At 39.0% G+C, this 13,064-nt stretch overlaps 1 protein-coding gene across 2 annotated transcripts in view; it reads left to right on the forward strand.

Moving 5' to 3' along the window:
• The first annotated feature begins 820 nt into the window (after window positions 1-820).
• VSX2 (visual system homeobox 2) overlaps window positions 821-13,064 on the forward strand; it is a 37,428-nt gene continuing 25,184 nt past the window's right edge. For both annotated transcript variants that reach the window (XM_089658926.1, XM_089658927.1), the window contains exon 1: window positions 821-1,143. In XM_089658926.1, the coding sequence (XP_089515052.1) occupies window positions 864-1,143 (280 nt within the window). In that variant the 5' untranslated portion in view covers window positions 821-863. The remainder of the gene's footprint in view (window positions 1,144-13,064) is intronic.

Here is a 13,064-nt window from a genome sequence, read left to right on the forward strand (position 1 = left end):
AGATAGATAGATAGATAGATAATGTAGATAATGGACAAGTTTATTGAAAGATAAATAGATAGGTACATATAGATAATAGAATAGATATGCTAGACATATAGGTAGATGGCAGGTAAGTTGAATGATAAACAAATCTAATAGATAAATTGGTTTGAAAAAAAAATGGATTGAAAGGTAGAAAGGTGGACATGTAGATAGATAGATAGAAAGATAATAGATAAGTTAGTAAAGAAAGAAAATGGATAGATAATGGATAACACTGTAGTAGACAGATTTTTAAAAAAGCATATAAAGATAGATAGATAGATAGATAGATAGATAGATAGATAGATAGATAGATAGATAGATAAATAGATAGATAATAAATAGATAGATAGATAGATAGATAGATAATAGATAGATAGATAGTGGACACGTTAACTGAAAGATAAATAGATGGGCAGGTATGTATAGATAATAGAATAAATATGATAGACATATAGGTAGATGGCAGGTAAGTTGAATGATAAAAATTATCTAATAGATAAATTGGTTTGAAAAAAAATGGATTGAAAGGTAGAAAGGTGGACATGTAGATAGATAGATGGATGGATGGATGGATGGATGGATGGATGGATGGATGGATAGATAGACCAGTCTGCAGTCTCGTATATTTTCCCCTTGGATGTTCTCCCTTCTGCTGAAAAATAATAATATTAATAATGTTGAAAATAATAATAATGAGTTGTTTCAGTGATAACATCTCTCCTGTCCACACCCGCTGGTCGCCGCCTGCAAGGGGGCGGGGCCTGATCACTAACCCGGGTGGGGTGTTATATAAGCCGCGGGTACGGCTGCCAGTCAGTTGTGGCTCCGGACTGGACATGATGACAGGTAGAGAGGGGCCCCCAGGAGCCCCCCGAAGCACAGGATTTGGCATTCAGGAGATTTTGGGACTCAATAAGGACCCACCGACCCCTCCCAGGGGCCACATTACCCCCATCCCCCCAGGGGCCCATCTACTGGCAGCACGCTCTGGTTTGGGGCTCTTGGGGGCCACAGCCATCCCATCGTTCTACAGCCAGCCGGCCCTATTACTTGGGGAGCAACAGGGGCCCCACAGAAGTCCAGGGCCCGAGGAGGAGAGCCGGACCTGCAGCTCAGGTGAGTCAGGAGATCCTCCGGTGCTCATTCCGATATGTCAGTAAGGTCTTCTCTGATTATAACGAACGATATCATTCCGCAGGAACATCACACCATAGGAAGGACAACTCTCTACCATACCAATAATAGGAGTTATCAATACTCTACACATTATATTACTATTATGTCATTTATATCAGTATTATTATTATTATACAATTCATCTAAAAATTACACAATTTATATCAAAATTATACATTTGTAATTGGTATTATGCAATTTATATTAGCAATAAACAATTCATACATTATTTCATTTATATCAGCTTTATTCTGTTTATATCAACATTATACGGTGTATATTTGTATTATACCAATAATATAATACGGTTTATATCTACAATATACAATCTACGTCAATATTGTGCAATTTATAGCAGTTTCTTCTCATTTCTAACAATATTTTACAATTCATAAAAATAGTATAAATTAAAAGTTATATTATTATTATACAAATTATACAAGCATTATACGGGTGATATCTACAATATACAAATTATATCGATATTATACAATTTATATGAATATTATACAATGTATATAAAATGTATACACTTTATATAAATAATATAAAATTTATGATTTTAATGATTTATATCAACATTATTCAATATATATCATTAGCTTATACTTTGTAACAATAACTTACAGTTAATGTTAATAATATACGATTTATAAGAATATCTCTCAGATATTAGTAAACTTTGTAGAATGCTGATATAACATTTTTTTTAATAAACCGTTTAAAATGACTAATACAATTTTTAAGAATAATTTACAATTATTATCAGCTTCATAAAATGTATTTTAGCATCTTATAATTAAAAAGAATATACTGTATTAACGTTTATATTAGAAATTGATGTACATTGTTATAAACTGTATGATATAAGCTGTATATTTTATTATATCAGTTGTAAGATACTGTTATATGTTGTATCTGTATTATATAGTATTGTTCTATTTACATCAATATGTTACAGTTTAAAAATATATATTTTACTTTCTGTGAGTGTCATGTAATTTGTATCTATTTCATACAGATTTTATCAATATCCTACAAATGATAGTATCTGTAATATACGCTTTATAAAATGTATAACAATATTATTACCGTTTCATACATGATATCAGTGCAAATATTTTTATCATAATCATTTGCACCCAGTTTAATCATAGACACCGCAACCATTTCAGAACAATCCAATTCCTCATCTGACCTCAATCTGTGATACAAGTTGTATCAGTATAAATAATAATAATAATAATACCAATGGTACCGATGATGATTATTAAAATTATTATTAGTATTAGTAATGTTATTATTATAACAACCAGCAGTAATATCCAGTGGATCACAGGCTTTTCCTTTGTAACCTCCCATCATTCCTATAGGATGTGTTATCAAGAAATAATCATTTCATGCAATTTCTAACGATGTAGTAATTTTTAGGAATAACAATCCAGTGATGGGAGTTATATTCCAGTGTGATACAATGATGGGAGTTATATTCCAGTGTGATACAATGATTGGAATTATATTCCAGTGTGATACAATGATGGGAATTATATAACAGTGTGCTACAATGATGGGAGTTATGTTCCAGTGTGATACAATGATAAGAATTATATTCCAGTGTGATACAATGATGGGAATTATATTCCAGTGTGATACAATGATGAAATTTATATTCCAGTGCGATACAATGATGGGAGTTATGTTCCAGTGTGATACAATGATAAGAATTATATTCCAATGTGATACAATGATAAGAATTATATTCCAGTGTGATACAATGATGGGAATTATATTCCAGTGTGATACAATGATGGAAATTATATTCCAGAGTGATAGATTGATGGAAATTATATTCCAGTGTGATACAATGATGGGAATTATATAACAGTGTGATACATTGATGGGAATTATATTCCAGTGTGATACAATGATGGTAATTATATTCCAGTGTGATACAATGATGGGAATTATATTCCAGAGTGATACAGTGATGGGAATTATATTCCAGTGTGATACAATGATGGGAATTATATTCCAGTGTGATACAATGATGGGAATTATATTCCAGAGTGATACAGTGATGGGAATTATATTCCAGTGTGATACAATGATGGAAATTATATTCCAGAGTGATACAGTGATGGGAATTATATTCCAGAGTGATACTTTGATGGGAATTATATTCCAGAGTGATACAGTGATGGGAATTATATAACAGTGTGATACAATGATGAAAATTATATTCCAGTGTGATACGATGATGGGAATTATATTCCAGAGTGATACATTGATGGGAATTATCTTACAGTGTGATACAATGATGGAAATTATATTCTAGAGTGATACATTGATGGGAATTATATTCCAGAGTGATACATTGATGGGAATTATATTCCAGAGTGATACAGTGATGGGAATTATATTCCAGTGTGATAAAATGATGGGAATTATATTCCAGAGTGATACATTGATGGGAATTATATTCCAGAGTGATACAATGATGGAAATTATATTCCAGAGTGATACAGTGATGGGAATTATCTTCCAGTGTGATACATTGATGGGAATTATATTCCAGAGTGATACAGTGATGGGAATTATATTCCAGTGTGATAAAATGATGGAAATTATATTCCAGAGTGATACATTGATGGGAACTATCTTCCAGTGTGATACAATGATAGTTATATTCCAGTGTGATACAATGATAAGAGGAATGTTTCAGTGTGATACAATATTAAGGAGTTATAGTCCAGTGTGATACCATGATAAAAGGAATAGTCCTCTCTGATAGGAATTATATTCTAGTGTGATACAATGATAGGAGTTATGGTCCATTGTGATAAATTGATGATAGTTTTATTACAGAGTGATACAATGATTGGAGTTATAGTCCAGTGTGATAAAATGAAATTTATGATCTTGTGTGTTACAATGATAGTTATATTCCAGTGTGATACAATGATAGGAGTTATATTCCAGTGTGATACAATGATAGGAGTTATGATCCATTGTGATACAATGATGGTAGTTTTATTACAGAGTGATAAAATTATAGGAGGGATATTCCAGTTTAATACAATGATAGGGGTTATAGTCCTTTGTGATAAAATGATAGGAGGGATATCCCATTGTGACACAACGATAGGAGGAATATTCCAGTATGGTAAGATCATTCCTGATAAGGACCAGTTTAGTTTTAGATAATGATAGAAGGAATTTACAGGATCTTGTACAAAGTGATCTCTGATATCAAGAAGTAATAATTATAGTGACGTTTTTTTTCTATGTGGAGAAAATTATAACAACATATAAAAATCGGATCCCTTGTACATTTCTGTCTGGTGGATTCCTGGAATCATCTACAAGGAGATATCTTCTTTGATATTAAGGTGAAATCATTTTAGCGAGTCTAGCGACAATGACCTCCATGTGGGGTAAATTGTAACAAAAAATATCCTACAAAATCCCCTCCACCCCCCAGAACATTTCCATCTGATAAGATGAATATTCAGCATAAGCCATTCCACAATACAATCATATGGAACAATCTGTTCTGTTGATATCATTAATACAAATATTCCTCTATAAGACAGGACACAGAGATCCTCCAGCTTTCGATAACCTCTTATATTACAGTGCAGTATATTTAATATCATTTATATCATATAATGTCATGTATAGTCCTATAGATAATCTTGTACTTTCTACAGGATATTATGTAATGTGTATGATATATAATCCATGATGTTGTATATAGACCAGTATATGGTTTATAATGCAGTATATGGTGTAAAGTCCATATGTTATATAGCTTAGTATATGGTATATAATCCAGTATATGACGTTTAGTCTAGTATATAGTATATCGTCCACCATATGGGACACAGTCCTGTATATGATGTATAGTCCATATGGCAATATGAATCGTATATAGTCCAGTATATGAAATATAGTCTATAATTCAGTATATAATGTACAATCTAGTATACTGTGTATAGACCAGTATGTGATGTATAGTCGAGTTTATGGTATATAGTCCTGTATATGATATGTAATCCAGTATGATGTATAGTCCATATAATATATAGTCCAGTATATGATGTATAGTCCTGTATAAGATAAATAATAGAGTATGGTGTATAGTCCAATATATAGGATATATTCAAGTATATGATGTATAATCCAGCATATAGTGTATAATCCACACAATAATTCATTCTTGTATATCGTATATATTGCAGTATTTAGAATATAGTCTCAAATGGTGTATAAGTCAGTATATTGTGTGTAGTATGGTGTATGGTATATAGTCCAATATATGGTGTGTAGTCTGGTGTATGGTATATAGTCCAGTATATGGTGTGTAGTATGGTGTATGGTATATAGTCCATTATATGGTGTGTAGTCTGGTGTATGGTATATAGTCCAGTATATGGTGTGTAGTCTGGTGTATGGTATACAGTCCAGTATATGGTGTGTAGTCTGGTGTATGGTATATAGTCCAGTATATCATGTATAGACCATATGGTAACTTATTCTAGTGAATGGTATATAGTCCAGTATATGATGTATAGTCCATATGGTAACTTATTCTAGTGAATGGTACATAGTCCAGTATATGATGTATAGTCCATATGGTAACTTATTCTAGTGAATGGTACATAGTCCAGTATATGATGTATAGTCCATATGGTAACTCATTGTAGTGAATGGTACATAGTCAAGTATATGATGTATAGTCCATATGGTAACTCATTGTAGTGAATGGTACATAGTCCAGTATATGATGTATGGGCTAATAAAGGATATATTCCAGTGTATGTTATATAATTCAGTATATGGCGTATAGTCAGTACATTATCTAGAAAACATTTTATATTTCCTGCAGTGTCTTCTGCCCGATCACCAGAACAAAATGGAGAATCTTTCCGATCCTATTGTGTGTGATTCCTACATCGGCTCATGCAATCTTATTGGCATTTTGGCAGATACACCTGTCAATCTTACAGCCCGATCTGGTCTCAGTAAGCCTGGTGTGATATAATGTAGGGTGGAGAACCTCCCTTTATCGTTAAAAAAAAAATATCTGACCTCTATCAACGACCCGAAAGACGGACGACTTTATACGTCATGGGACAGGAACTGTGCGATTGTGTATTCTGAATCGGCCAATGGAGAGGACAAAGAACAGGAATCGGCTTCTAATTCAAGATAATCCTCGCGCTATTCCCCCATAGACGTCTAATTGGATGGGGATAGGAAGACAAATCAGCGGATCAGGAAGGAAACGAATATTCCCTGTGCGATATCATCCCATAAATCATTCTGCGGTATATCGTTCAGATCTGATCTCCTTACGATATCGGAGCAGTCACCGCCCGACCACAACCAGCAACAATAGTATATATTATATAGCATAATATTATATTATAATACATAATATCGATCACTAGAAATGACCCGGATCCTAACAGATTATCAGTATCATTATTATTATATTTGTTTATTTTACTCTGAAATCGGAAAAATTCGATGTAATTTGTTCCCAACCCTAATACAAGACAGGTCAGTGGCAACAATTCTGAATAATATGGTAATAATCGGCCATGTGTGTGAAAATTGTATGATCAGCTCTTTGTGATCTCCTATTCAATCTCCGGGGGGAAAACAGGGATTGCCTGATACAGTATCCTGGGATGATGGGGGTGATAGATTCTGTCTCTAGAGAAGGGGGGGGGGGAGGATATTCTAATTCAATATCCTGGGATGATGGGGGTGATAGATTCTGTCTCTAGAGAAAGGGGGGGGGAGGATATTCTAATTCAATATCCTGGGATGATGGGGGTGATAGATTCTGTCTCTAAAGGGGGGATATTCTAATTCAATATCCTGGGATGATGGGGGTGATTGTCTGGTTCGGTCTCCTGGGATGATGGGGGTGATAACCTGATTCAGTCACTTGGTATTTTGGGAATGAATCAATTTGTCTCATTGAATGATGAGGGTGATAGTCTGATTCTATCTTCAGGGATGGTAGTCTAAATCAGTGTCCAGGGATCATGGGGTGAAGGTCTGGTTCCGTCTCATGGGATGATAGGGGTGATAGTGGGATTCAGTCTATTGGGATGATGGGGGTGATAGTTTGAATCAGTCTCCAGGGATGATGGAGGCAATTGGTTTAGTCTCCAGATACGACAGGGGTAGTAGTCTGAAACTTCTGGGAAAATCAAAGTGATAGTTTGATTCAGTCTCCAGGATTATAGGGATCGTAGTCTGTTTCAGTGTCTTGGAAAGATGGGAGTAATAGTCTAGTTCAGTCTCCAGAGATGATGGAGGTTAAAGTTTTCCCAGGGATTATGATGGTAATAGTCTAATATAGTCTCCATGACTGATGGGAGTAATAGTCTCAGTGTAATGGGATAATGGGGGTAATAGTTTGAGTCTCCTGTGATGATGGGGGTAAATGTTTCATGAAGTTTCCAAAGATGAATCCGGGTGATAGTCTGAATAATTCAGTCCACATGGATTATGGGGGTAATAGTCCAATTATGTCTCAAACGATGATGGGGGTGATAGTTTGATTTACTCTCCTGGAGTGCCTGGGGTGATAGTCTGATTCAGTCTTTTGAGATGATAAGATGATAAGGGTTTTGTCTCCTGGGATGATGGAGGTGATAGTCTCATTTACTCTCCACAGGTAATGTGGAGGGGGTTGGAGACTCATTTAGTCTTCTGGGATGTTGGGTGTGATAGACTGACTCAGTCTCCAGGGATAATGGGAGTGATACTCTGAGGATGATGGAGGTGATAGTCAGATTCTGTCTATAAGGGATGATGGGGTCATAGTTGGATTCAGTCTGCAGAGAAAATGGAGGCGATGGTCTCATTTAGTCTTCTGGGATGCTGGGTGATATAGATTGATTCAGTCACCAGGGATAATGGGAGTGATAGTCTGATTTATTCCCTGAGAATGAAAGATGTTTTGATCAGAATCTGTCTCATTAGATGATGGGGGTGATAGACTGATTCAGTCTCCTGGAATGATGGAGGGGGGGGGTGATAGTTTGATTCAGTCTTCTGGAGAGATAGGAGTGATAGTCTTATAGCACCATCCTAGTGTAGTGTAAGCTGTTAGGTTAATTTAGTTGGCTTCTCTGTAATCAGAGGAGCTGGGATTGATTATTTAGAGCTGCTCAGTGTCTCATAGGCTGCTGCTCTGATTACTTCCCCTGGTATGCTAGAGGATTCTAGATTTATAATGGGAGAGAAAACAGAGTGGGCAGCCTGAATATTTATGGAACTCCAGCCAATCCCTGAGGAGGTGTGCCCAATAGGTGGATGGAGAGCCCTTAAGTAGTCTGAGGCTTGAGGCAGCAGGAGCAGAGTTTCTGGGTCCAGTCTTGCTGGAGGAGACCCTTGTGCTGGGGCTCTGCCTCTGGGTTAGATCACTAGAAGGAGTCATCAGGAAGACATTGAGGTCCCAGGTAGGCTTAGCTGGGGGGCCTATTCACAAGCTTGAAGTCCTAGAATCAGGTTGGGTTTGGAGGACCTCATTGGAGAGAGCCAGGAATAAGTTGGTGGGAAAGACTCCAGCTGTCCTATGATGTTGTGAGTCTGCATCTCCCTTACTAAGAAGAGCTTGGTAGATATCGGCAGGAGGCAACTGATGATCCTGTGGCTATGTGAGTAAATGACTCCAGAGATAGAAAGTGACTGTGTGCAGCTTTTGTCTCTGGAAGGAGTACTAATCACTGTCAGCATAGAGATTCTCTGGGACATTCTCTGTTCATAGTTCAGCAAGATGGTTAAAGCAGGTATGGACTGGCCATAGGGTCCACCGGGCTTAAGAAGAGCAGCCTCTTGATGACTGGGCCGCACAGCGGGAGGTAAGTGGCGACCATGGTCTGGACAGAGTTATCACAGTCCACAGTCACCGCTCACCTCCTGCTATGTGGCTATGCCTATAGCAGGGCCAACAGGAGGAGAGACAGAGATGCCTCCAGCAACAAGCAGGAAGTGCCGACAAGGATACACAGACACCTCCCTGGCCGGCCGCTGCACACACAGCTACACTGAAGGGACAACGGTGGCCTCTCTCCTTCAACGGCCGGCACACTGTGACAGCTTTGTAGCAGAGGATGGATTGGGCTGTCTCTTTGCTGGATGGGCTGTCTCTTTGGTGGGCAAGCTGTCTTATTGCTGGACCAGCTATCTTTTTGTTGGATAGGCTGTCTTTTTGCTGGATGGGGATGTCGCTTTGCAGGACGGGCTGTCTCTTTACCGGTTGAGCTGTCTCTTTGCTGGATGGGATGTTTCTTTGCTGGATGGGCTGTCTCTTTGCTGGACAAGCTGTCTCTTTGCTGGATGAGCTGTCTCTTTGCTGGATGGGCTGTCTCTTTTCTGGCTGGGATGTCTCTTGGCTGGATGGGCTGTCTCTTTTCTGGCTGGGATGTCTCTTGGCTTGATGGGCTGTCTCTTTGCTGGATGGGATGTCCTTTTGCTGGTTGAGATATCTCTTGCTGGACAGGATGTCTCGTTGCAGGATGGGGATGTCTCTTTATTGGATGGGCTGTCTCTTTGCTCGATTGGGTTCACAAAGAGACATCCCAATCCAGAAAAGAGACAGCCCAGTCCAAGAAGGAATATCCCCATCCAGCAAAGTGACATCCCTGTCCAGCAAAGAGATATCCCGTCTCTTTGTGGATTGGGATGTCTGTTTGCTGGACTGGGCTGTCTCTTTGCTACATGGGATGTCTTTTTGCTGGATGAGGATGTCTCTTTGCTGGATTTGGCCATCTCTTTCAATATAGAGGGGGCACTGTGATTAGATCTACAGGGGCACTGTAATGTAAAGGGGCACTGTTATATAAAGGGGACTGCGCTGTAAAGGAACACTGTAATTAATACAGTGCCACTTTACAGTGCAGTTCTCTTTATATCACAGTGCTCCTTTATATTGCAGTGCAGAGGACCAACTCCATGAATATTTCATCACCAACTGCCTCTGTGAATGCCCTTGCACCCCCCCTTCCCTGTAAACATTGGCTGCTCAGTCTAAAATGCCCAGGCCTATTTTTTGTCCCAGTGCGGGCCTAAGTTAAAGAATCCTCAAGTTGTTCAGTTCCTTAGTTTTGGGGTATACCATGCTCCCCCCCTCCCTATTCAAGTTCTATGTTCCAATAAAACCTAAAAAAGCCACCCCTAGACTATCCCTTTGAGCCAGTGGAAAAGTAAATTAAATGCTGTGTGACTGGCTGTGAGTGAAGTAACTGGGGGAATAGAACTAAGCTCACCAGCGGTGCACTACAGTCTCATTTGGTCCACAGCGATAAAGGGGGTAAAAGTCAAATTTAATTTCATGGGATGATGGATTGATAGCTTGATTCAGTCTCCAGGGATGTGTGGTAGTCTAATTTAGTCTCATAGAAAGATAGGGTGATAGTCTGAGTCTCATGGGATGGTGGAGGTGATAGTCTGATTCAATATTCTGGAATAATGTGGGTGATAAAATTATTCAGTCTCCTGGGATGATGGAGGTTATAGTCTGATTAAGTATCCTGGGCATGGGAGTGATAGTCTGATTCAGTGTCTTGGGATGAGGGGGATGAAAGTTATTTAGTCTTCTGGGATAGCAGAATTAACAGACTGATTAATTTCCCAGGAATGAGATAGGTTATAGTCTGAATCTGTCTTGCAAGATAATGGGAGTAATAGTTTGATTGCATCTTATGGGATGATGGGGGTGATAGTCTGATTCAGTCTTTTGAAATGATGGCAGTAATAGTCTGATTCTGTCCTCAGGGATGATGGGGGTGAATGTCTGCATCAGCCTCTTGGGATGATGGGGTGGTAGTCTGATACAGCCTCTGGAGATTGTGGATCGACTAAATGATGTGACGTACTGCCTTGCTCCTCGCCTGGGTGCTTCCGTCAGAGAGCTGCTTCTTCGCCGCTGGGCCAAGGTATCATAGCTGGGTGTTGCACCCAAGAACTAGACAACACTAGCTTAGGTGCAAACTGGAGCTCTTTTTTGAACAGAAATAAAGGTTTTTATACACTGCACAGTAAAATGAACAGTAAAAACAAATATTACACATCATGATAAACATCCCACAATGATTGGATAACTAGGTAAAGTTGACACCAGACTAATCCCATCATGTAGGAACCTCCAGGAGGACTAGCCAACAGACAGAAACAATAGGTGACTCAATAACTCAATTAAGAATGGAATAAATACACAACGGTAAACAAATCACATCTTAATAAACAGATTACATCAAGAGATGTCAGCATCAGGTTGTTTTGAGCTGGTTATATTAACATCTTCTCAGGGGCGGACTGACCATTTGGAAACTCGGGCACTGCCCGAGGGCCCGGGTCAGTAGGGGGCCCTATGAGATGCCCCTGGTACCTTTTTCATAGGCTTTTTTGAGTTTGGGCAAGGACACAGGGGCCCCATGATCCCCTATTGCCCGGGGGCCCCATGAGTTGTCAGTCCACCCCTGCATCTGCTTAGAGTCTGAGTCTTGGAGGGGGTTTGAAGCAGTCAATGCTGGTTTGGACACAGAGACCCCAAATCTGTATCCTGGTTGTCCAGTTCTCAGAGTCTGTGTGTTTCCGGGAGACATGGACTAGAATCCGAAGTAAAACTGCTTCAAAGGTCCATATTTTCCAATCCGGTGGGCCACAAACCACATCCAATATCTTGAAACGAAAATTCCTGTGAACCTAACCACCACATTTAAACTTAACTTCTAGCCATTTTTATCCTTCGTGTCGCAAGACTTAGCAAAATGGCGTAACTTGGTCTTATCATAGTTTGGATGCTGCAATGTGCTTAAAATGAATGCCATGTCTAGGCTTTTATATCTACTACAGGCCTTTCCTATTAAGATACTACAGACATACTTCCATGCTGTGAGCTTTTGTAAACTTTGCGTGGCATGGGTGAACCCCACACCTCAACAGCAACTTTTGCTTCGACCTAAACTGAAAGAGGGTTTAGGGTTTCCAGACCCGGCATTATATTATACTGCCATCCACATGACCAGAGTGGTGGACTGGTGCAGACATGGCTCTCATAAACTAGGGGTTTCTTTGGAAGAGGACTTTGCAAAAGCACCTATGATGGGTCTACCTTGGGCAGGTGTTCCACATATTACTTATCTTTCCTCTAACCCCTTGATCAATCCCACTGTGACTGAAACTGGGAGGTTTTATAAGCACTCGTCCTTGCAGTGTTTCCCCTCTCTGATTACACCGATAATGGGCCACCCTGAGTTTCACCCAGGTCTATTGGATCCTGTTTTTGTTGAGCAAGCTCCTCAGGGACTTTTGCATGCATCTTTCTTCTTCAGACCAACAGGATGGATGCCGAATAATAATGTTTTCGCAAGATTGGGATTATCGCATTTTTTGCACGCACTATCCAAACCACATCTTTTTCAGAGGCCCTTAACCCAGTTTGAGAAACTCTGCTTGGGAGACGGACCGATCTGAAAATCGTTATCATCTTCTTACCAACACTTACTGGCACTATGTGCAAGCTTTGATCCTCCGTTCCTTGAAAAATGGGAAAAAGACCCACAAACCACTTTTCCCAAACCACAGAAAAATCAGATCCTCTTATTTGCTATAAATCTTCATTGTGCAGCAAGTATGAGGAGACAGCCTATAAAGTTGTGACTCGATGGCCAAACTGTTCTCACAAATGTCTGACTGGTGTTGGAGCTGTGGAGCCCATTCAGGCAGGCTTCTTCATATTTTTTGGGAATGCCCTGGTATCCGTCCATTCTGGCAGCAAGTTCTGCAATTTGTACATACATTTACAGACATTTCCTGTGTAATAATAATAATTT

This window comes from Staurois parvus, unplaced genomic scaffold (assembly GCF_062004578.1).
Source record: "Staurois parvus isolate SC_StPar_1 unplaced genomic scaffold, SC_StPar_1.0 ptg001112l, whole genome shotgun sequence".
NCBI lineage: Eukaryota > Metazoa > Chordata > Amphibia > Anura > Ranidae > Staurois > Staurois parvus.